Source organism: Rhinoraja longicauda, chromosome 4, assembly GCF_053455715.1.
Source record: "Rhinoraja longicauda isolate Sanriku21f chromosome 4, sRhiLon1.1, whole genome shotgun sequence".
NCBI lineage: Eukaryota > Metazoa > Chordata > Chondrichthyes > Rajiformes > Arhynchobatidae > Rhinoraja > Rhinoraja longicauda.
In genome coordinates, this window is record NC_135956.1 from 79651856 (window position 1) to 79674944 (window position 23089).

Genomic DNA, 23089 nt, shown 5'->3' on the forward strand with positions numbered 1-23089 from the left:
AGGATTTTGGGAATCCCGTTTAATCTGCTTTATTGAAAACTATTCCCGCCCAGTGAATGCTGATTACAGGTATAACCCAGTGAGGTATATTCAGAAATTAAAATAGTAATGGAAAGCAAGCAGAAATATTGAAATAGAACAGGATATTTTGGAAAATAGTCCAGGTGACATCTTAAATGTTACTAATGCATTCCTGAAAAACAACAGGAGGAAATGGATATTTGCCTTTATAGGTCAGTGTGTTGAATATAAAGGTTGGCAGGTCAAATTGCAGCTGTGTAAAACTTTGGTTAGGCCACATTTGGAGTATTGTGCTCACTTTCTGGTCATCCCATCATTGAAAGGATGTGGTGGCTTTGGAGACGGTACAGAAAGGATTCACCAGGATGTTGTCTGGATTTGAGATTAGCTGACGAAGAGGTTGCATAAACTTGGATTGTTCTCTGTGGAACGTCGAAGCCTGAGAGGGGGGGGGGGGGGGGCCTGATAGAAGTGTATAAAATTATGAGAGGGTACATGGTTTGATTATGTATCTCACGGTGTAAATGTCCAATCCTAGAGGGCAAAGTTTTAAGGCGAGAGGGGGAAAGGTTAAAGGAGATATGTAAGGCATATTTTTACATGAAAGTGGTAGGTGCCTGGAACACATTGCCAGGGGAAGTAGCGGAAGCAGATTCAATAGCTACATTTAAGAGTCATTTAGAAAGGCACATGAGCAGACAGGGAGTGGAGGGATAAAAATAATGTGCAGGCAGAAGGCGTTAGTTTATATGGACATCATGGGTGGCATGGGCTGACGGGCATGTTCCCATGCTATGTTCTATGGATTCAAACTATTTACCCGGCCAAAACCTAGTAGGTTGGAGTGGAGGGGTGTTTGTGGGTAATGTAATTTACCGTGTTCTGGTCATGTTCATGATGAATTAATTAAGTAAGTAAGACACTGACAGGAAGGAAGTGGGATCTTTCATTGTGCCCCGAGCTGGAATTTCCTGCGGTTTGTTCCCATTTTGACAATATATTTGCTTGCAGTTTTCCATGCTATGATAACTTTAAGGCCACTGTTTTTGGTGATGATGTTTAATCAGTTTGGAGGATAATGTTTGTGTTTGAGCTCTTATGTTATTAGGCTATTTTGGGTAACATTGTAATGCAATGTAAATGATGTTCAGGAGTTAAAATAACCCTAGGTTTCAAACACAAATGATGGCTTTGCTCCGCTTAATCCGCTAAAGTTAGTGGAGGCCAATTCTCTGGATGCTTTCAAGAGAGAGTTAGATAGAGCTCTTAATGATAGCGGAATCAGGGGGTATGGGGAGAAGGCAGGAACGGGGTACTGATTGAGAATGATCAGCCATGATCACATTGAATGGCGGTGCTGGCTCGAAGGGCCAAATGGCCTACTCCTGCTCCTATTGTCTATTGTCAATTGTCTATTAATCTATTCTTGCTTAAAAAAAACCTTGAGTGGGATGGAAATCTAACAGGACTATTTTCCAACTGATTTACCTTTGGAAGTGATTGTTTTTCATTGTGATGATGAGCCAGGTGACCTGGAGTAGAATTATAAATAATTAATTGTCAGTCCCACTATTATAATGACAGGTTCTTTTGAAGTAGCACCAATCACACCAGCATTTTAATGTGAACAAAGGCACATTTAGCACCAGGTGCTGAAGTTGGCAGGGATTGTTAAGTTCTTGAGAGGCCACCATGCCTCTTTGCTCACACTGTTGAACTTGGTGACTTGACTTCTTGAGTCTAGATCAGGGATATTTCACATTGCAACATTTAATATGCTTGTGTTGAAGAACACTAAGGGTCACCACAGTATTTGTCTGTGTTGTTGGTGGGAAGTCTCTACTCTTCCTGCATGGTTCAGCCAACACTGGGGAAAACTGCGTGGAAAAATAATAGGTACAAACTGCATGGAAAAATAATAGGTACAAACTGCATGTTACCAATCAGTGTAATTATGTGTATCAGCAGTGTACTACACACCCTTTAAAGGCCTCTTAGCCACCATGAAATACTTCACATGCATGTCTACGAGACAGCACTTTAGGTCCTGTTTTTTGGTAACACCAACAGTGGTCTGTGCAGCTTGCCTTTCTACTTGACAAACAATGTCCTGTTTATCATGTGATATTGTCACTCTGAAGTGAAAAGGTGTCGTGTAGCAATTTGAATCAAACATTCTTTTTTTGTGTGTGGAAACTTCGCTTTCACTGCAAGGTGGACCAAGCAATCACTTGGTGAAACAAAGTTTGGTACAAATCATTAAAGCTGTTTTATTTAACTATGAAAAAACACAGAGCAACAGTTATGATTAGATTCACTTGGTTTTATAAGTACAACTTGTCTTCATGTAATAATACAATTATGAACACACTATTCACCAGCTCGGCCGGTACTATGGCTTAGATTAAACTAAATGATTTTCTATTACCCTTCCTTGGGTTTCTAGCTGCTGCAAACTTTACCAGGCTGACTACTTGCAGCTTTCTTGCCAAAACCCTCATTATTATGCCTGTGTTTTGGTATTTTCTGTCTGCATTAGTTATAGCCAGATATTGCATTAAAAACTATCCAAAACAAATGTGAAGGTATATTTTCATTGAATTGTTATTCTCTACAGCTAAAGATCTGGCTATGTAATTGTTAGTTCAATAGAATTTAAGTACTTATCATTCAGAAGCTACTACCAGTAAAAATTAGGACGGAACTTAGCTTTCCCCTATATTCTGGTTCTTATTTGATATCCCAATTTAGTTTATGTTTTAGTTTAGTGATACAGCGCGGAAACAGGCCCTTTGGCCCACCGAGTCCGCACCGACCAGCGATCCCCGCACACTAACACTCTCTTACACACACTAGGGACAATTTACATTTCTACCAAGCCAATTAACCTACAAACCTGTATGTCCTTGGAGTGTGGGAGGAAACTGAAGATCTCGGAGTAAACCCACGCAGGTCACGGGGAGAACGTACAAACTGTGTTCAGACAACTGCCCGTAGTCAGGATTGAACCCGGGTCTCTGGTGCTGTAAAGCAGTAGCTCTACCGCTGTGCCATCGTGCAGCCCGAGGGATGTTGTAACATTTTCAGGGTACTGCCATTGTCCATCACACCTCCAGGAGCAGCCTGCCTTAATGAAACAGGTCAATGTGTTGCTCATCACTTAACAAGCAGCCCTTGGCAGGTCTGAGTGTGGTTTGGGCGAGTCAAGAGGAATGGAAGCCTTTTCTAGGCTGCCAGCCTCTCCTGGGTTGTAACAAATAACGTTCCTTGTTCTTGTGAAATCAGTCCTATTCTCACTACTTCTGAAACCGCTTCCGAGATGACAATAAAATTGCCCGACTTTAAAGTAGAATGTAATGTATTGAGATTCACTTGGAGCTGGGAGACTACACTCTGATATCAGTGCTTTTGGTCCCCATTTAGGAATGTGAAAAAGGTACGAGGCATTTGATTCAATCGTACTTTAGAGAAACGCATTGTTAAAAGTAATTCATTTTCTATTTCCTGTCTGTGCAAAACGGGTCACTGGATCTCGAAAAGCTAATATCGGAGTTGTAGCTGGCATTCAGATAACTGGCGCACACAATGTGACTGTAGGAACAAATAATAGTTTTATTCTCAAGCAATTACAGTCAAGTAAACTGCACAGAACAAATAAAGGATGATAGGTTTACAAAGAACAGAATTAAATAACTCCAAGGTTCCGAACACCAGAAAAAGACTTTCAAAATGTTAGAATAGGTAACAATTTATTGACAACTCAGAAGAGTTGTCCACTTGGCGTATCGTTTGATAAATATAAAGATGTGTATAGCAGGTCATTTATTTTAAAAAAAGACAAAAAGGATCCATGCTAAAATAGAGCTGTGTACATTTAGAAAAATGCCAGCAGTTTCTGGCTCATGCTTCTTAAAAAAGCTCATGATTTGAATATAAGAAAATTCCTTTTTTTTAAATTAAATTACTAAAGTGAAGTTCATTTCCAAAAAAACATTCCCAACTCTCGATTTTTGTGCCAGACAAAAAAGTTTCTACATAAGCTTCCATTACATTTGCACTGACCCAATGGCACGTTCTGAGTTAAAATTTCCATCTGCAGTAAGGTCAGATTTGATGCACATTGAAGACAATTAATCTTTTATTCTCTTTGCCTTTTCAATTCTCTTCTTCATTTCACACTGTTCACATACATAGGATTCTGAACACACCTCTGCAAAAAACACCATCTATTACTGATCTGAAATCAGAGTGATTTCAGATAATAAATAATGTAGCATTTACTAACTCCACAAACAGTACTGATTTCTTGATACCAAATGAAACTGCCCCAATGATACTATTTTGCATGGAACCATGCAAACTAACATACGGGTTACATTTCAAGTCAGTACCTGTGGAATAGTTAATTTTTTCTACAACACATATATATATATATATATATAGATTCTTTTATTAAGTTATCCAGCCCTTGCATTTTTTGAGATTAATATAAATCTAGTGCTCTAGTCTAAAATCAACCACTTCAAATACTCAACCCTTTGAAATAAACATGCCACCACAAATAACATGGGTGAGAAAACAAAATGATACAGAAATCACCTTTGACTACGTTAATTAGAGTCAATTAAAATAATTAAGACAGATATCCCACAAACATTCCAAAAAATTCCTCAGAGGCCAATACATTTGAGGTAAACGTGATCATTTCTGAAGACTTGTAAAGGCATCAGCTTCTTTAACATTCAAATTACAATGCTCTCTACCTGAATGTATTCAATGCAATAAAATTAATTCCATTCAAATAAAATCCACATGCAAAAAAAAAGATCCCCATCCTTAACTCTGGTTTCTTGGTGTTCACAGATATGCTAATTTGGGTTTACAGTTTACCACACTTCAGAAAATCTCATTAACCGAACAGACCATCCAATTTCGGTAACATAAGGCAAAGGAAAAGAACTCGTTTTGATTTAAATCAATGCTCTAAATATTAGACAAAAAGAAAAGTTTAATCAGTGACAGAAAATGTATAATTTCCATGCAAAAAGTATGTGAACTGTTTTTCAGAATCTCCCATAACACAGTACAAGATGATATGAGCAGCAGGTAATGGAATAAGACTGGATGAGTGATGCTGCTAATGTACTCCTTTTAACGAGATATGAGAAGCCACTGGAAATTGCATTCACAGCATAGAATCTTCCAACCACATTCCTCTGGCAGTCGTGCCCTTCTCCCAACTACATGGCAAGACAGTAAAAAAGTAAGGCAGCTGTTACCGTCCATCAACAAAAGTGCAGTCTGTACATTTCCAGTTAAGTCACACTTCGCAAGAGCAGATGGAACAGCCATGCACTTCAGTGGTTCGGCTGGTTCAGCAGATTTTTCCAACAACACGGCCACTTGCTTCAGTTTCAGAGGATCCAGAGCCACAAATCATCACCAGGGGACACATCAGCCCCTGACTTAATTTCCATGTCTCATCTTTCCTGAGTACCACACCAAATTCAAGCCTCTTTCCCTGTGTCTCAGCATGTCTGGTGTCAGTAATAAGGCTGATGGAACAACTGCAGAGAACTGACGGCTAATACCCTTAATTTTCATGACTTCACTGAAGGGTCAAAACAGTTAGATCATTAAATAATTATGTTGAATCACATTCAGGCACAGCTATAGTTAGACAAGAAAAAATGAACAGTTTAATGACAGTGATAAGAAAATAAAGTGAAATTTTATAAACAATCTTTGACAAAGAAAACTAAATTCTTACCTCGGCAAATTCTCGTCAAGTCAGGAAATGGACAAAAAGAATAGCTAAACCAATATTCAACAGCATAACCAAGATGACCAAGATTGTATTTGGACTCTGTAATTTTTGTAAATAAGATTTGTTATCAATGTTGGAGATGCAACTTATTTTGGTAGAATAATTTTAACACAGTTTTAAATACAGTTCCCGCAACCGTTTCATTTCTAGATAGCTTCTCCACAAATTCTTACACAAATGTATTACACAATGTAAATTAATAATTTCTCAGTCCTAGAAGTTAACATTCCACAAGTGGCTTTAACTACATTTAATATACATTTTGCAAGACTATATATCTGGCTATTCAAGGTCCTCTTGGTAAAATGGATAGAACATCAGTCAAGTGACCGAAGCATTCTGACACTTAAAATTACTTCTACTTTGAAGTCATGAAAATGTGTTTAGTTTTGTAAAGAAAGTCTCCCAATGGGAAATAATGGCACATTTGACAAAGTATTTGAATACATTTACAACAAGTCTGACCCTCTCAAGGTACAAGGAGAGAGAAGAGACTAAGTGGAAGTACATACATCTAACCTGTTAAATGTGCACTGCAGATTGAACCTCATTTAAACTGAATTGATATATGTTAAAAAGACTAATTTATCAATGTTACGTATTGGGTTGCTTGTCTTTTCCTCAAACTCTTTTCCCTAGTTTGCACGTAGCATTTTCTGACATGATTCTGACAATGCATTAATACCTAACCTATGAATTCTTCCAATGTTTACGGTTCAGGCACCTACAACAGCAGATGAAGTTAGTGAAACAATTTATCCAAAAATGATTCTGAAATATGTCATTTTGGTCATACGACAGGTTGCTTAGTTATACATGGTGATTGTCCATTAGTTCATAAATCATAGAGATGACCATGTTATTTAGTTTTATTTTCCTGATTTCCAGCCTCAGCAACAATTTGTCTTCAACAAATTCTTGTTGCAGCATGGTAAACAATGGCCCTTAAATATTCAACATATGTACCACCCTCTGTGCGAAAAAGTTGTTCCTCAGGTCCCTATTAAATCTTTTCCCTCTCACCTTAAACCTATGACCTCCAGTTCTTGAATCTCTGAGCCTGGTAAAAAAATGTGTGTGCATTTACCCTATCTATGTCCCTCCTGATTTTATACCTCTATAAGATCACACCTCAGTCTCCAATGTTTCAAAGAATAAAGTCCTAACTTGCCCAACCTCACTCTATACCATAGGCCCTCAAGTCCTGGCAACATCTTCATATATCTTTTCTGCACTCTTTTTAAATTAATGGCAACTTTCCTATAACTGGGTGACAAAATTGAGCTCAACACACCAAGTGTGGTCTCATCAATGTCTTGTCAACTACAACATAACGTTCCAACTTCTATACCCTTTGGATCCTCTTTAATCTTCTCTTGCCAAAAATATCTCATGCCCCCTTTAGCCCACCTGATCTCCTCCTTAAAAATACTCTATCTTGTCAAGATCAAACATAATGCTCTCATAAATCCTCGGTTACTTTTCAAAGATTCAATTGGGGAGAAACTACTCTTAAAATTTTCACTTTGAGCTGTCCTTGACTAATCTATAAATTTTAGATGATAGTTTATCTCAGAGTATTTTTCCCATTGTTGGCTCACCACAAAATTAGGATGACTGACCCACAATTATTGTGTCTTCCCCTTCTGTTTGAACCACGCTACCACATTAGCAGCTCTCAAGTCTGTTGGCACCATGCTTTCGTTTGATGGCACTGCAAAACTAAAGGACAAAAGCCCATGTACAGTCCTCAAGCAGAGGACTGTATAAAACCCCAAGCAGATGGTAAGCTCAGTAAGCACAACCATATAGTTTTGAGCAGACATGGTGTCAATCAATAGACAATAGACAATAGGTGCAGGAGGAGGCCATTCGGCCCTTCGAGCCAGCACCACCATTCAATGTGATCATGGCTGATCATTCTCAATCAGTACCCCGTTCCTGCCTTCTCCCCATACCCCCTGACTCCGCTATCCTTAAGAGCTCTATCCAGCACACTACCAACTACAGGCACACTACCAACTACAAGAAACCACCAATAAAACCTCCAATAAATAGTGGACATTAACTGGTAACCACTCATTCACAACTACCAGTTTGCAGAATTCCACCTGCTTTTAGACTGGCATCTAACTTTGAGTCACACTTGAGCAAATGCAGGTGTGTAGCAGAAACACACACATCGGTTTTACTTTCCATCCATCCCATTTCCAAATGGTCATTGACTGTTCCCGGATCGATTGCCATTTGAAAAAATACTGTGGGTCATCATCACAGGCATGCTTGCTTTTTGCAAGCAAAGATCACCCTGTGCATAGGTAGTGAATCTGGAAGAATTCCTTGGATGCATGGAAAACATGGCTGGCAGGGAAAACAAGAACACTGCCTAATGCTCGAACGTGTAGGGTATAATTACACCTGTGTAGGAAAGGACTGCAGATGCTGGTTTAAATCGAAGGTAGACACAGAATGCTGGAGTAACTCAGCGGGCCATGCAGCATCTCTGGAAATGCTGCCTACCCCGTTAAGTTACTCCAGTATAATTACACCTATTTAGCTTTATCTCAATCCTGCCCAAACTCAGATTACTGAGATGTAATCTGTTTCCCATGCTTGCGTTGGGGCAAAACGGAACAAAAAAAGCATGGAATTTCTTGTGGGATTTCTTCTGCTCTAAGTACCTAATTTTTAATGGTTTTATCTTCATGGATATATTTTTGGAAGACCTGCAAGGTTACAATACCTTTATTGCCAGATGAAGTATCTGGATTGTCTAATGGACATGAAAAGTGTTGGCTGGGAACACGGGATGTACTTTGGTAATGCAGATAACAAGAACTAATGTAGGATAAGCCTGAATATGTTTTATCTTTTCGTGATAGCTTACTAAATCCTGAAGGCAGCGGCAGAGCATATGATAGATACATACCGACTCTTCCATTTCTTCTGGTTCCTCCACACTATCACCATCTGCTTGGGATTTTAACAATTTCTTTGGTTCAGGAACAACAACAGATAACTGTTTCTTCAATTTTGGCTCCAATTTTTTTTCTTTGACAGAAGGCTTTATAGGCGACAGCCTTGTGAAGGTTGGTTTTGGCGGGGGCGGTTGCCTTCCGATTGACATTGGCGAAGGGTTAGCCTGATCTTCGGGCACGTCAGGTGGCAGTTTTACTTCGGCGCGCACTAAGTAACTATGGTACGCGCTATGTAACTGTCCGTTGCCGGCAGTCGTAGAACCGTAAGCTGGCGACTTCGGCTGCTTCCACTCACTGTTCTGCTTGGTGGCACTTTTTGATATTTGTCGATTCAGTGAAGCTGCTGATACATCCTTGTTTACGCTGCTGGAAGAGCCCTCGTTCCAACTGGTATTAGGAGCTTTCTTGTAGATTGGTGGTGACGGAGGTGGTGTGGGGCCAGGACTATGTTCAGGAGTATGTGATGGCGTTGTGCCTTTCCTGTAGAAATGGGGACTGTGATTTGTCAATGCTGGTTTTGTTTCTTTCGGTGGCGGAGGTTCTTCTCGCGTCTCTGTATATCCCATTGCCTCCTGCACTTTCTGCTTAATGTAGTCGAGACCTAGAAAAGGAAATCATATATTTTACTGATCAATTGCCAGTGAGACGCTGACAGCGAGTGAAGAAAGTCACTAAGAAGAAAATAAATCCGAAACGTATAAGATTATTAAATCTTATCGAAACGTATAAGATTATTAAGGGGTTGGACACGTTAGAGGGAGGAAACATGTTCCCAATGTTGGGGGAGTCCAGAACCAGGGGCCACAGTTTAAGAATAAGGGGTAGGCCATTTAGAACGGAGATGAGGAAAATCTTTTTCAGTCAGAGAGTTGTGAATCTGTGGAATTCTCTGCCTCAGAAGGCAGTGGAGGCCAATTCTCTGAACGCATTCAAGAGAGAGCTAGATAGAGCTCTTAAGGATAGCGGGGTCAGGGGGTATGGGGAGAAGGCAGGAACTGGGTACTGATTGAGAAAGATCAGCCATGATCACATTGAATGGCGGTGTTGGCTCGAAGGGGCGAATGGCCTCCTCCTGCACCTATTGTCTATTGTCTATAAATCTATTTTAATAATGGCGAAACAATGAAGGCATACAATGAAATATTATCTGAGCAAAGATACAAGAAAATTAATGATGATAAACCAACACCAGTACATTGCTGGGTTATGTATTTTGTACAACATAAGAGACAGCAAATCAGTTCATGACACAGCTTTTTTTAAAAGCTGGCCATTTGGTTCCATGTATTAGTTTTTCCCCCATTATTAAACTTTCCAGCTTATAGCTGGTGATAATTCCATTAACACATTTGGAGTCATGGAGCCATACGGCATGGAAACAGGCCCTTCAGCCCATCCTGTCCCTGCTGACATTCTGGGCAGGTTCCATTTGCCTGCATTTGGTCCATTGTTCTCCAAACCCTTCCTGTCCATATACCTACCTGCCCAACTGTCTTTTCAAAGTCATTTTCGTATTTGCTTTCATAGCTTCCACTGGCAGCTTATTCCAGTTATGGACGACCTTCTGAGAGAAAAGGTTGACCCTGAGGTTTCTTCCCTCTGACCTATGCCCTCACATTTTAAAATAACCTACCTGTGCGAACTGCCTGTGAGGGTTCACTTTATCCTTGCTTCTCATGATATTCTAGATCTCTGACCTCTTTCTCATTTTCCTCTTGCATTGTTCCACTGAGCCTCATCTAAGAAACAGCATCTCATCCTCCAAGGGCCAGGATACTCCCAATGAATTCAACAATTTCAAGTAAACGACCTTTCCAGTTTGTGTCAAAACACGATTTCCATTTTTCTCGTTCTGCGGATAAACAAGCCTTCATTACGCCCTCTTGTCCAACATCACTGTGACGCATTGTGTTGTCTCTCTTGGTTTCCACCCTGTCACAGACATTCCCTTTGTTGTCTCAATGCCACTTCCTTCTCTAACTTAAAACATCTGAATTCTAAACTTTCCTGTTTCTGATTTTTAAAAATCACCAATGTTAAACATTAACTCTATTTCAATCCCAACAGATCTCGCCTGGTCTGCTGAGTATTTCCAGCAATCAATGATTTTATTTATGGTTATTTTTATGTCCAAATATGTTGTTGTCCATATGTTGCATATGAAATCCTGGTGGTGCATTCGGGCTGGGAAGAGTGCTACCACATGGCAGACTTCCCTGGCTATTCTGGCATATAGATAGCAAGGAAATCTCATGGGAGAAGTAACCTGGTTGCAGTCAGTGGAGGTTCCAGGGTTTTGGAGCATTAGTAGGCTCCAAACGTGTTGGCGCATATTTTCATAATTATCAGCAGTTGCAAAGAACCCAAGAGCATGATTTATGATACAAGGACTAAAATAGTGCAGGTTATGGTTAGGCAAGCTCAAAATATGATCTATTATTGCCTTTCCAATAGCTCCAGTGATATTATTTCTACTTTAAAAATCTTTTCTAGGTGATTATTCATGTGTAGTGAAGTGTTTTGGGATCTGTGTCCCAAATGTACTGTATAACAACCTGTTCCAATATCAGCTTGCCTTGCAATAATAGATACACCCTCCACCCCTTCCCCATTTCCCCCCAACTCTACCCTGTGCTCCACCTGGATGGTTACCCATTTTTCTCTTTTCCTTTACCCCTCCACCCCCCCCCCCCCCCAATTCCCTTCTATCCATATTCCTCCTCTGGCCTCACATTTAATGCCTCTTCTATCCTTATCTCAAGCTTTTTGTCTTTTCAGTTTTGACCTTTGACCGACCATCTACCAATCAACCCCCCCCCCCACCTCCACCTGTATCCATCTATCACCTGCCCTGGCCTCACCTCTCTTCTAGCTTTCTTCCTCCTGCTACAATCAATCTGAACAAGGGCCCTGACCCGAAACCTTGCCGATCCATGTTCTCTGGAAATGCTGCCTGACCCTCTGAGTTACTCCAGCACTTTGAGTCCTAGGTAATGTGTTTTGAGGTGAAGGTGGATGGAAGGGGAAGGGTGGACATACCAAAGATCTCAAAGTAGCGGTAGCATGTCATTGGAAGAGTGAGCCATTAGATGGATGAGGAAAGGTGTCCTTGAGATCTGGAAAGGAGATCCTGGCATATAGATAGGTAGTTCGATCAGATTACCAAATGGAATGGACCCTGGAGAATACAGAATAATCTGCTGTTTATCCACACCTGGATGTAAGGCATCTCATGCTCTTAGGTGTTTTTTTCTGGAACGTCAGAGGTTGAGAGGAAACCTGATAGAAGTTTATAAAATTATGAGAGGCATAGAAACGGTAGACAATCAGGACCTGTTTCCCAGGGTGGAAATGTCCAACACTAGAGGGCGTAGCTATGAGGTGAGAGGGGAAAGTTTAATGGAGATGTGCGGGGCAAGTTTTTTTACACAGAGAGTGGTGGGGGCCTGGAATGCATTGCCTGGGATGGTGGCGAAGACAGACAGGCATTTAAGAGGCTTTGGATAGGCACATGGGAGTGCAGGGAATAGAGGGATATGGATCATGTACAGGCAGATGAGATCAGTTCAGCTAGGAATTATGTTCGGCACAAAAATTGTGGGCCAAAGTGCCCGTTCCTGTGCTGTGATGTTCTATGCTCTATTACTGATTGGTGTATTGGCATTTCGAGTCGCAGTCATACAGCATGGAAACAGGCCCTTCAACCCAACCTACCTAAGCTGTCCCATCTACACTAGTCTCATCTGCCTGCATTTGACCCATATCCTTCTAAACCTATCCTATTCATGTACCTGTCCAAATTGTTTTAAACACTGCAATAGTACTGGCCTCAACAGCCTTATCTGGCCGATTGTTCGATATGCCTACCACTCTTTGTGTAAATAAAAGCTGCTCCTCAGGTTTTTATTAAATCTTTCCCTCTCATCTGAAACCTATGTCCTCTAGTTCTCGATTCCCATACTCTGGGTAAAAGACTGTGCATTTACCCTATCTATTCCTCTCATTATCTTTTATACCTCTGTAAGATCATCCCTCGTACTCCTGCGGTTTTAGGAATTAGGAAGTTAGGAACCTAGAAAGTTTGTTAGTGGTACAAACACTTGGGTGTAGTGACCATAAGGCTTAGGGCTCAGCTAAGTCATGGAATGGACCCTGGAGTTTACAGAATAATCTGCTGTTCATCCACTCCTACATGTCGGGCATCTCATGCTCTAATGTGGTTTTTTAATGCTATCTTTGTGATATCTGGCTGCAAAGGATTTTACATTTCAGGCCAAGGCACAGGTAACCATGGTTTAAGCAGATAATTGTGTTAATTTCAAACCTATTGCAAAATATATTTTAATTTTCCACATTGGTCAGGTTCCCTTTTTTCTAGATGGAGCAGTTAACTGGCAGAGCCAAAGCACAATGAATATTTTTTAATTTTATATAAATCAATTTGGGTGTTAAATCAATTTGCTTCTTCTCGGCAAATCATCATTCAAATTAATAAATCTAAATCAAGGTTAATAGAGGAATCACAAGATACTGGAATCGGATTTTATGTTCCATTCATTAAATTAATAAATGCATGCATTATCGAGGACAGGAGGAAGATGCTGGATGTGGATGTGATGCCAGATGTTGCAAGATATTACAGTTTTGTTGTGTAGATCATTACACTTCAATTTTAAAAACCTGTTTTCTTTTGATATATGTTAAATACTATGCCAACATCGTAAAAATCAGTCAGCTTTTTTAAAAAAATCAATGTTATTTAAACGTATATTGAGAAAAAGAAATTTAAATAAACAACTTGGAGAGGCACGGTATTATTGTCCAATTGGAGTCAGTGGTTAGAAGGTAATTTGGTGGTTATTGCAACATTAACAACAAAGATCATACTTCTGAGCTGCCAAAAATCTGTTTAGTGGTTTTGCATGTGTCACATCTGGATCAGTTATGTAATGCTTTGATTGCTTGTAGAAAAACTGACATGGCTGTATAACCCAGTGCTGAAATTGGAATTACTATCTTTAGTTGACTAGAAATCTGGGTGTCTGTTTATCTTTTACCCCAAACTATGTCGTGAGTTACAGTGGCTGTAAATCCTTTCTGATCCTTCTTCTTGAAACTAAAAGCCCATGCCATCTAAAGTAGGGATCAATGCACATCATCATCGCAGTGCAGCTATTAAAGATGTTTTATTTTTTAAACATCCATTCGAAAAATCCAAACTTGGTCATCCTTTACATTACATGTAATCCTTTCTGCTTTGTGAGATCAGGAGTCTCCAGTCATTAGCAAAAGTAGTTGTGGTTTCAACATATTGTCCGATTCTTGACTTAAATTCTAATTATTTCCAATATTTTGAAGCACTAAGTAACTTTTCAGCTCCCTATTTCATTTTCAACTTGTGGCACCTTCTGAGAGTGACAGATAACATATGTTACCGTAACTATTTTCTATTCTGTTTCGTTGTTTTCATTGTTTTCATTAGAAGCTAGAGAGAATGCAGAAACGAATCGCAAACGATGTTGCTTGGACTGAAGGGCTAAATTATAAAGAGAGATTGGATTGGGAATGTTTTCCTGGACTGAAGGAGACTGAGGGGTAATCTTGCAGAGGTTTATAAAATTATGAGGGGCATAAATGGGATAGTCAGTCTTTTTCCCCAAGGTGGGAGTTTAAAACTAGATGACATAGAACATAGTATATAGCACAGAAATAGGCCCTTCAGCCCACGATGTTTGTACTGGCCATAATGCCAAGTTAAACTGATCTCATCTGCCCATACCTTATCCATATCCCTCGATTCCCTTCACTTCCATGTGCCTATCCAAAAGCCTCTTAAATGTCACTACCGTATCTGTCTCCACCAGAGGGAAAAATATTTAAAGGGGATCTGAGGGGCAGGTTTTCACACAGAGGGTAGTTGGTTTATCAAACAAGCTGCCAATGGTGGTGGAGGGAGGGCAGGTACAATTACAGAGTTTGAAAAACATTTGGACAGGTATGTGGAAAAACATTGAGGGGTGTGAATACAAAGAACTGCAGATGCTGGTTTACAAAAATAGACACAAAGTGTTGGAGTAATTCAGTGTGTCAGGCAGCATTCCGGGAGAACATGGATAGGTGTTCTCCTATCCATGATCTCCAGAGGTGTTGCCTGACTCACTGAATTACTCCAGCAATTTGTGTCAAGATTTAGCAGGATATGGGGCAAATGCAGGTATATGGAATATTAACACTTTCAGGATAAATGGTGGCGGTGCAGGGAGTGGAGAAAGGAGTGGAGTGGAGAAAGGAGTTGTTTGTGAATTCCTCTACTGCAGAATAAAAGGATGTTCTTTGGTTGTGTTAAGATGGAGTTCAGAGAAGTAGAGTGAAAGAAAACAGAAGAAAACAATTTGGTTACAATCTATTTTTATATTATGATGGGAATCCTTGATCGAAATAATTTTTATTTCATGCGATGCTTAACATTATTTTTCAACATTACAGATCATGTAAAGCCACATTTTCTACGTTAAGCCAAGTTAATAATCAGTAATGTTCTAAATATGATCCATATTAAATTTGCAAAATTACCCCCATGTAAGTTCTTTTTTTTTCAGTGCTAAATCAATTTAGCAGTTACAGGGCCCTCCATAATGTTTGGGACAAAGACCCATCATTTATTTATTTGCCTCTATACTCCACAATTTGAGATTTGTAATATCAAAAATCACATGTGGTTAAAGTGCACATTGTCAGATTTTTTCAAGGCCATTTTTATACATTTTGGTTTCACCATGTAGAAATTACAGCTGTGTTTATACATAGTCCCCCCATTTCAGGGCACCATAATGTTTGGGACACATGGCTTCACAGGTGTTTGTAATTGCTCAGGTGTGTTTAAATGCCTCCTTAATGCAGGCATAGAGGCAAATAAATAAATGATGGGTCTTTGCCCCAAACATTATGGAGGGCATTGTATTTTTGAGAAATCAGCTGTTGTAAACTTGCATAAAAATACCCTGAGCCCTGATTTTCTTCCTGAACATTTGTTTGTGCTCAATGGCACAGATAAATGGAGAGAGGAGAGATATCCATATAAAAGGAAGAATAGAAAGATTATTTATTTATCCCCATCATATAACATAAACATTAATTCAGATTTTGTCCCTTATGGTTTGTGGCATTAATCTCAACATTTACTTGTAGGTTTGTGTAGTTTGCTAATGCAGCTTTCTAGTTTGGGACCTTAGTTTAAAACAGAATGACTGCAAGGATGCGGGAGCATCTATGAGCAGGATAGTCATCTAAGTTCAAACATCATCATACTGACTTCTAGGTACAGGGAATAAAATGCTGGAAAATAAATTGCATTTAAATCTTGCCAAAGGAGATGAAATAAAAATGTGGATGTGAAAATATATAAAAGGAAAAAAATACTATCAGAAAATTACCTAAAAGTGCAAAATGAATTCCCTTCTGAATGAAGGGCAGACATTTATTTAGCAGCAATTAGCACATGTTTCTAGCTGTAGAAGTGGGACAGGCATCATCTCTGGAGAGAAGGTATGGGTGACGTTTCGGGTCGAGACCTTTCTTCAGACTGATGGGTTACTGGCCTTAGTCCAAAGCCCGGCAGTGATTCCCGTACAGATTCCATTAGGTCTTTGTGGAAGAGAAAGGCTTTCAATTACAGCAATTTTCATATGTATGCATGTCACTGCACACTGGAGACCTTTTCCCACTCCCTCCCCAACTACTCCTTCGATCCTGTCCGGTACAAATATGGTTATTTCACGTTGCAAATGTTTACAGGCATTAATGTTGCAGGTTTGATCCTGTGATGACGGCAAGTGGTAATAATCTCACTCTTATTACTACAGCTACATCTGAGCCATAAAAGGTGTGTCAAAAAATGGGGAATGAAACCAGTATCATTACCTTTCTATACCAACATGTAAAGAAATACTGCTTTATTTAGGTCTTCAAAGGAAAAGTGAAGAAATAATTGAAGAAATATTCTGCAACTGTAATAACAGTTATGCCCAATTTAATAATAGAAAAACAAAGAATGATAATAGCAAAAAAAGAAAAAAAGAAAAAGTTCAGTGTTAAGAAGGAATTTTGTCCCAAAATTAACTATCAAGAAATATTAGCAGTCAGCATATTGGCAGTGGAACATATTTGACCATGACGTGACTAAAGTACACAAACAAAACTCACAAAATTTTATTGATAGAGCAACTGAGATTTTGGAATTTATTTTTTGGATGCTAAGTGTGACCTACATACTTTGGGAAAGCACCTGTGATGTATATATTGACCAATCTCTTCAACCAATCTCTAATGTGAGTATGTACCTTTATAGCAGTAGGAAGGAGCCTTGTATCAATCTTCCACCTGCCCGTCCTCCTTATCCCACCCGATCAGCAACAACAACTAAAACATGATACAGTTTGTTCCAAGGAATAGGAGGTGAAGTGAAAAATACTGAAGGAAAAATACAATGATTTGAAGCCTTCTTCACTCACTATGCTGCAAGGCTTCAGCTTCTCCTGAAGGTATCCGCAGCAAGACCAACCGCTGGGGCAATGGGTCAGGTGCTCGAAGGAAGAGGCCACATCCACCAAGAATATTCTAAGGAGCAACTTCCCAACCTTAACTAACTTCAAAGTTCAACAATGTGGGACATAGTATAACCTTATTGTCTGCCTTGACAGTGGGGAATGAACTTTTATGCACATGGTTCTTTCTAGACCACGGCTGGAAATATTCACAATGCCTCACAGTTATCTGCACAGTACTGTACACAGAGGTCACTGGTGCTCTTTACTCAAATAATGTTTACCACATTCTCAAGCTGAAAAAGTGTAGGAGTCAACAAAGACGCAAGGTGCCATTACAATAGACAATAGGTGCAGGAGTAGGCCATTCGGCCCTTCGAGCCAACACCGCCATTCAATGTGATCATGGCTGATCATTCTCAATCAGTACCCCGTTCCTGCCTTCTCCCCATACCCCCCGACTCCGCTATCCTTAAGAGCTCTATCCAGCTCTCTCTTGAATGCATTCAGAGAATTGTCCTCCACTGTGTTCTGAGGCAGAGAATTCCACAGATTCACAACTCTCTGACTGAAAGTAGTTTTTCCTCATCTCAGTTCTAAATGGCCTACCCCTTATTCTTAAACTGTGACCCCTTGTTCTGGACTCCCCCAACATTGGGAACATGTTTCCTGCCTCTAACGTGTCCAACCCCTTAATAATCTTATACGTTTCGATAAGATCTCCTCTCATCCTAAATTCCAGTGTATACAAGCCTACCTGTGCAACCCTCATTTTGCGAGCAATCCGTATGAAGTCTATTTTAGACTGGAACTGGATGAAACTCCACTGCTTTGAGACCCACCAGGCACAAAGTGAGCACGAATTGTACAGGTCAAAGGCTCATGTTGCAGCAACAGGCATCATATCTTATTTTTTGCAGCAGGCTGCAACTGTCATCGCACCAAATCAATGGGTGTTACTGGGTGATAAGGTCTATCTATCAGCAAAATGACTGAGGGCTTCAGTGTGGAACTCGTGCATACATGCACACCATGCATGTTGCCATGTTTAGTTTAATTTAGTTTAGTTTAGAGATACAGCCCTTTGGCCCTTTGCGGTTGCAGGGGAAAGTGCCCGGGGATGGGGTGGTTTGGGTAGGAAGGGACGAGTGAACCACGGAGTTACGGAGGGAACGGTCTCTGCGGAACGCAGAAAGGGGAGAGGATGGGAAGGTGTGGCCAGTGGTGGGGGTCCCGTTGTAGGTGACGGAAATGTTGGAGGATGATTTGTTGGATTCGTACCAGCATCTGCAGTTATTTTCTTAACTTATTTTTGTCAGTTGCCAAAGCTGCTTGACCCAAGACAAAAAACAATCACACCATAAAGTCAGCATTTCAAACTAAATTTATAAACAAAATCTTGCAATCTTTGAAGGCTCAACTGATTGGTCTTCTTTCTCTTAATGCCAGTGTGTGTCCCAGTGTCCCATGATAGTGCTACGTCATTAAATCATGAACGGCCATTAAATGTCAGTGGAGAAATGGCAAGATGACCTTGAAAGGAAGATCTCCAGCTGCTCTGAGCCAATATACCCTACGTTGGACCACACCTTCTTAGTATGGAGGGCATCAGTTTAGGCTGGCTGGTGCCAACTAGCAACATCCCTAGTTACTGTGGCAGGGATGGGAGAAAGAAAGAAGTCTTTTTTACAAATGGATACCAGAGTTCCACTTCACACAGCCACTAATTCCATTGGTGTATGTTTCAGTGATCTTAGAAACCTGTATCAAGACTCTTGTTCAGCCGCATCCCAACCCGAAATGTCACCCGTTCCTTCTCTCCATGAGATGCTGCCTGTCCCGCTGAGTTACTCCAGCATTTTGTGTCTATCTTCGGTGTGAATCGGCATCTGCATTTCCTACCCACACATTTTGTTTGCTGGAGTTTGTGGTGTGCTGTGGATGCCAAAACGCCCACATTCCAGCAGCTGCAAGACATCTACTTTCCCCGTGAAGCATCGTTAGACGGCTTGTGATGATGGAGTTGTGAAAGAACTGGTTTATCTATCTTCAAGCAATTTAACCCATTGTTCGATATGTTCTCACCAAATGCCATTCTAAAAATAGCCGATGAAATGTCTCTCCTACTAACATTTTGAACTGCAATCACGCTGCGTTCAGCTTCTGTTGGCTCATCTTGTGCACCACTTTGACAGGTGGGAAGGAAGGGTGAAGATCTCTCTGGATGCTGTTTTCGTTGTGACTGAACAACTGACAGTCTGTCCATATGTATAAGAAAATAACTGCAGATGCTGGTACAAATCGATTTATTCACAAAATGCTGGAGTAACTCAGCAGGCCAGGCAGCATCTCGGGAGAGAAGGAATGGGTGACGTTTCGGGTCGAGACCCTTCCTTCTCTCCCGAGATGCTCCCTGGCCTGCTGAGTTACTCCAGCATTTTGTGAATAAATTGACAGTCTGTCCATGTGTGTGAATGAAGATTGTAGCAATGATAATTTTTGTGATCAAATCATGGCTGATGGAGATAGCAGGTACGCAAGTGATGGGATATGAGACGGGAGGATGAATTCACTATCCTTGACCACTCGTTCAACTTCTTGCTGCAATGCATCCAGATCCTTAGAGCTTGACTTCTGCATGCCCATTAAATGGATTCCAAATACACATTCAGAAGTGAAACACAAGGCGCCAAATACAGTGCCCTCCATAATGTTTGGGACAAAGACACATCATTTATTTATTTGCCTCTGTGCTCCACAATTTGAGATTTGTAATAGAAAAAATCACATGTGATTAAAGTGCACATTGTCAGATTTTATTAAAGGTTATTTTTATACATTTAGATTTTATTAAAGAGTATTTTTTATACATTTCACCGTGTAGAAATTACAGCTATGTTTTTCATAGTCCCGCCATTTCAGGGCACCATAATGTTTGTGACATATGGCTTCACAGGTGTTTATAATTGCTCAGGTTTGTTTAAATGGTCAATTCTTGAGTGTCCAAGTCAATCACCCGATTTGAACCCAATTGAGCATGGCTTTTGTGTGCTGAGGGGAAAACTGAAGGGGACTAGCCTCCAAAACAAACATTAGCTAAAGCTGGCTGCAATACAGGCCTGGCAATGCATCACCAGAGAAGATACCCAACAACTGGTGATGTCCATGAATCGCAGACTTCAAGCAATCACTGAATGCAAAGCATAAGCAACAAAATACTAAACATGACTTCTTTCATTTACATGACATTGCTGTGTCCCAAACATTATGGTGCCCTGAAATGGGGAGACTATGTATAAACACTGCTGTAATTTCTACATGGTGAAAGGAAAATGTATAAAAATGGCTTTTATTAAAATCTGACAATGTGCACTTTAACCACATGTAATTTTTTCTATTACAAATCTCAAATTGTGGAGTACAGAGGCAAATAAATAAATGATGGGTCTTTGTCCCAAATATTATGGAGGGCACTGTAACTTAGCATGTCAGGCAACATCTGTGGAGGGAAGAGATAGGCGACGTCAGGTCAGAACCTGTCTTCAGACTGGGTCCTGACTCAAAACGTCAGTCTGAAGAAGGGTCCCAATCTGAAATGTTGCCTATCCATTCCCTCCACAGATGTTGTCTGACCTGTTAGACACACATAAGGATAGAGTAAATCAGCAGGACAGGCAGCATCTGTGGAGAGAAGGAATGGGCTGCCTGACCTGTTGTTACTCTAACACTTTTACTCAAGATTCACAGCATCTGGAGTTCCTCTTATCTACATATTCAGAAGGCAGTGCAAGATCCTCCATGGTAAAAAGGCAACTCTCCTACATGAAGGTACCACCCTTAATGTGACAACTGAAAGCTTTGAGTCCACTCTGGTCTGTGTTACGTTTTCCAGACCTTGAAACAAGATCTTGGAGTTTCTTTCAACGTTTATAATTGGTGTAGTTTAATATAGAGATACAGCATGGAAACATTCCCTTTGGCCCACCAAGCCCACGCTGACCATTGATCACTTGTTCACACTAGTTCTGCATTATCTCACTTCAGCATCCACTCCCTCAATACTAAGGGGCAATGCGGAGGCCAATTAATCTGGAATACCGTTTGACTTTGGGATGTGGGGGGAAACCGGAGCATCCGGAAGAAAGCCGCATGGTGACAGGGAGAACGTGCAAACTCCACACAGGCAGCACCTGAGGTCAGGATCACACCCTGGCTGCTAGCGTGGTGAGGCAGCAGCTCTACCAGCTGTGCCACCCTACTTGTTCAGTACTGGGGTTACACTTTGGCCCACATCTTAAAAAATTATCGTGAGCAAGAGAGTGCCGACCGGTGTAAAATAATGTTGTCTTCACCTCTAACCACCACCAATTGCCCTTAATATATTTTTAAACAACTCTCAAGCTGTTGTCACAAACATTAATTTTCAGTGAGAGGAGAAATGCAAAGTGCTATAATGTATATTTACACAATGGTAAAATGTTGTAGGAAATAAGATCTCATTGTATCAGTTTGCAATAAAGAGAGGAGAATGGCCTTTCGGTTTGTAAAACATGATATGTCTCATTAGTTACGAGGCACTGGTCAATGATTACTGTTGTGCAGGCAATCTCTAAGTCATCGGATATTGTGGGAGCGAGATTCTAATTACATTTACAGCTCAGGATGCATTCCGAGGAAAGACAACATGAATGGAATTAGCACCGAGAGATGTCATTATACTGTTATGTGGGGAGAGATGTGTAATTAACAGGAGATGGACACAAAATTGTAAATTTGTAAAGTGTAAATTTCCCCGGTGTGGGACGAATAAAGGAATATATTAAACGCTGGAGTAACTCAGCGGGACAGGCAGCATCCCTGGAGAGAAGAAATGGGTGGCGTTTCGGGTCGAGACCAGCCTGAAGAAGGGTCTCCACCCGAAATGTCACCCATTCCTTCTCTCCAGAGATGCTGCCTGTCCCGCTGAGTAAATCCGGCATTTTTTGTGTCTATTTGCGATTTAAACCAGCATCTGCAGTTCTTTCCTACACACGTTATTAACAGTATCAGTGCTGGACCATAGTATAAAACCTTGCCCTTCATTGCAGTGCCAGGAATCTGGAACAGATCAGCAGTGGATCGGCCATCGGTCTCCTCGTGAAGAAGTGCCATTGAGGGTCGGAGCGGGGTAGGATGACAAGGGTGTGGCCGTGGGAAGTGTGGTGCAGGCTGCATGCTGGCTGGCAAGGTGAGCATTGGCCATTGCTGGGGACTGGCAGCACCTCCTTGTGTCGACAGATGGCCAAGACCCTGTAGTCTCTCTCATCAGCGCCTGATACACATGTTAGAAACTGGTAGCTTTCCCAATCTTTGCTAGGGTCCGTTTAGCTCAGTTTATTGTCACATGTACCGAGGTAGTGAAAAGCTTTTGTTGCGTGCTAACAAGTCAATGGAAAGACAAGGCCTCCTCTATATCCCCCAGCTCCACTCTTGCTCCCCATCCTCCCATTCGTAACAAGGACAGAGTCCCCCTTGTCCTCACCTTCCACCCCATCAACCAGCGAATCCAACAAATTAGTTTTAATTTGCAATTTGAGAAGGAGAAGGTTAAATCGGAAGTGTCAGTGTTGCAGTTGAACATAGGGGACTATGAAGGCATGAGAGAGGAGCTGGCCAAGGTAGACTGGAAAGGGATCCTAGCAGGAACGACGGTGGAATAGCAATTTCTGGGCATAATCCGG

The 23089-nt window shown here is 40.8% G+C and overlaps 1 protein-coding gene across 4 annotated transcripts in view; it reads right to left on the bottom strand.

Moving 5' to 3' along the window:
• Positions 1 to 2363: 2363 nt before the first annotated feature.
• The window catches only part of jph1b (junctophilin 1b), a 120969-nt gene continuing 100243 nt past the window's right edge, over positions 2364 to 23089 (bottom strand). Inside the window, exons 4-6 of one of the 4 annotated variants that reach the window (XM_078398172.1) lie at positions 8778 to 9427; positions 5792 to 5887; positions 5126 to 5632 (exon numbers count right to left, since the gene is read on the bottom strand). In XM_078398172.1, the coding sequence (XP_078254298.1) occupies positions 5807 to 5887; positions 8778 to 9427 (731 nt within the window). In that variant the 3' untranslated portion in view covers positions 5126 to 5632; positions 5792 to 5806. Of the gene's footprint in view, positions 5633 to 5791; positions 5888 to 8777; positions 9428 to 23089 lie in introns of those variants that run through there. The other 3 variants (XM_078398174.1, XM_078398171.1, XM_078398176.1) reach the window with 3 other exon arrangements.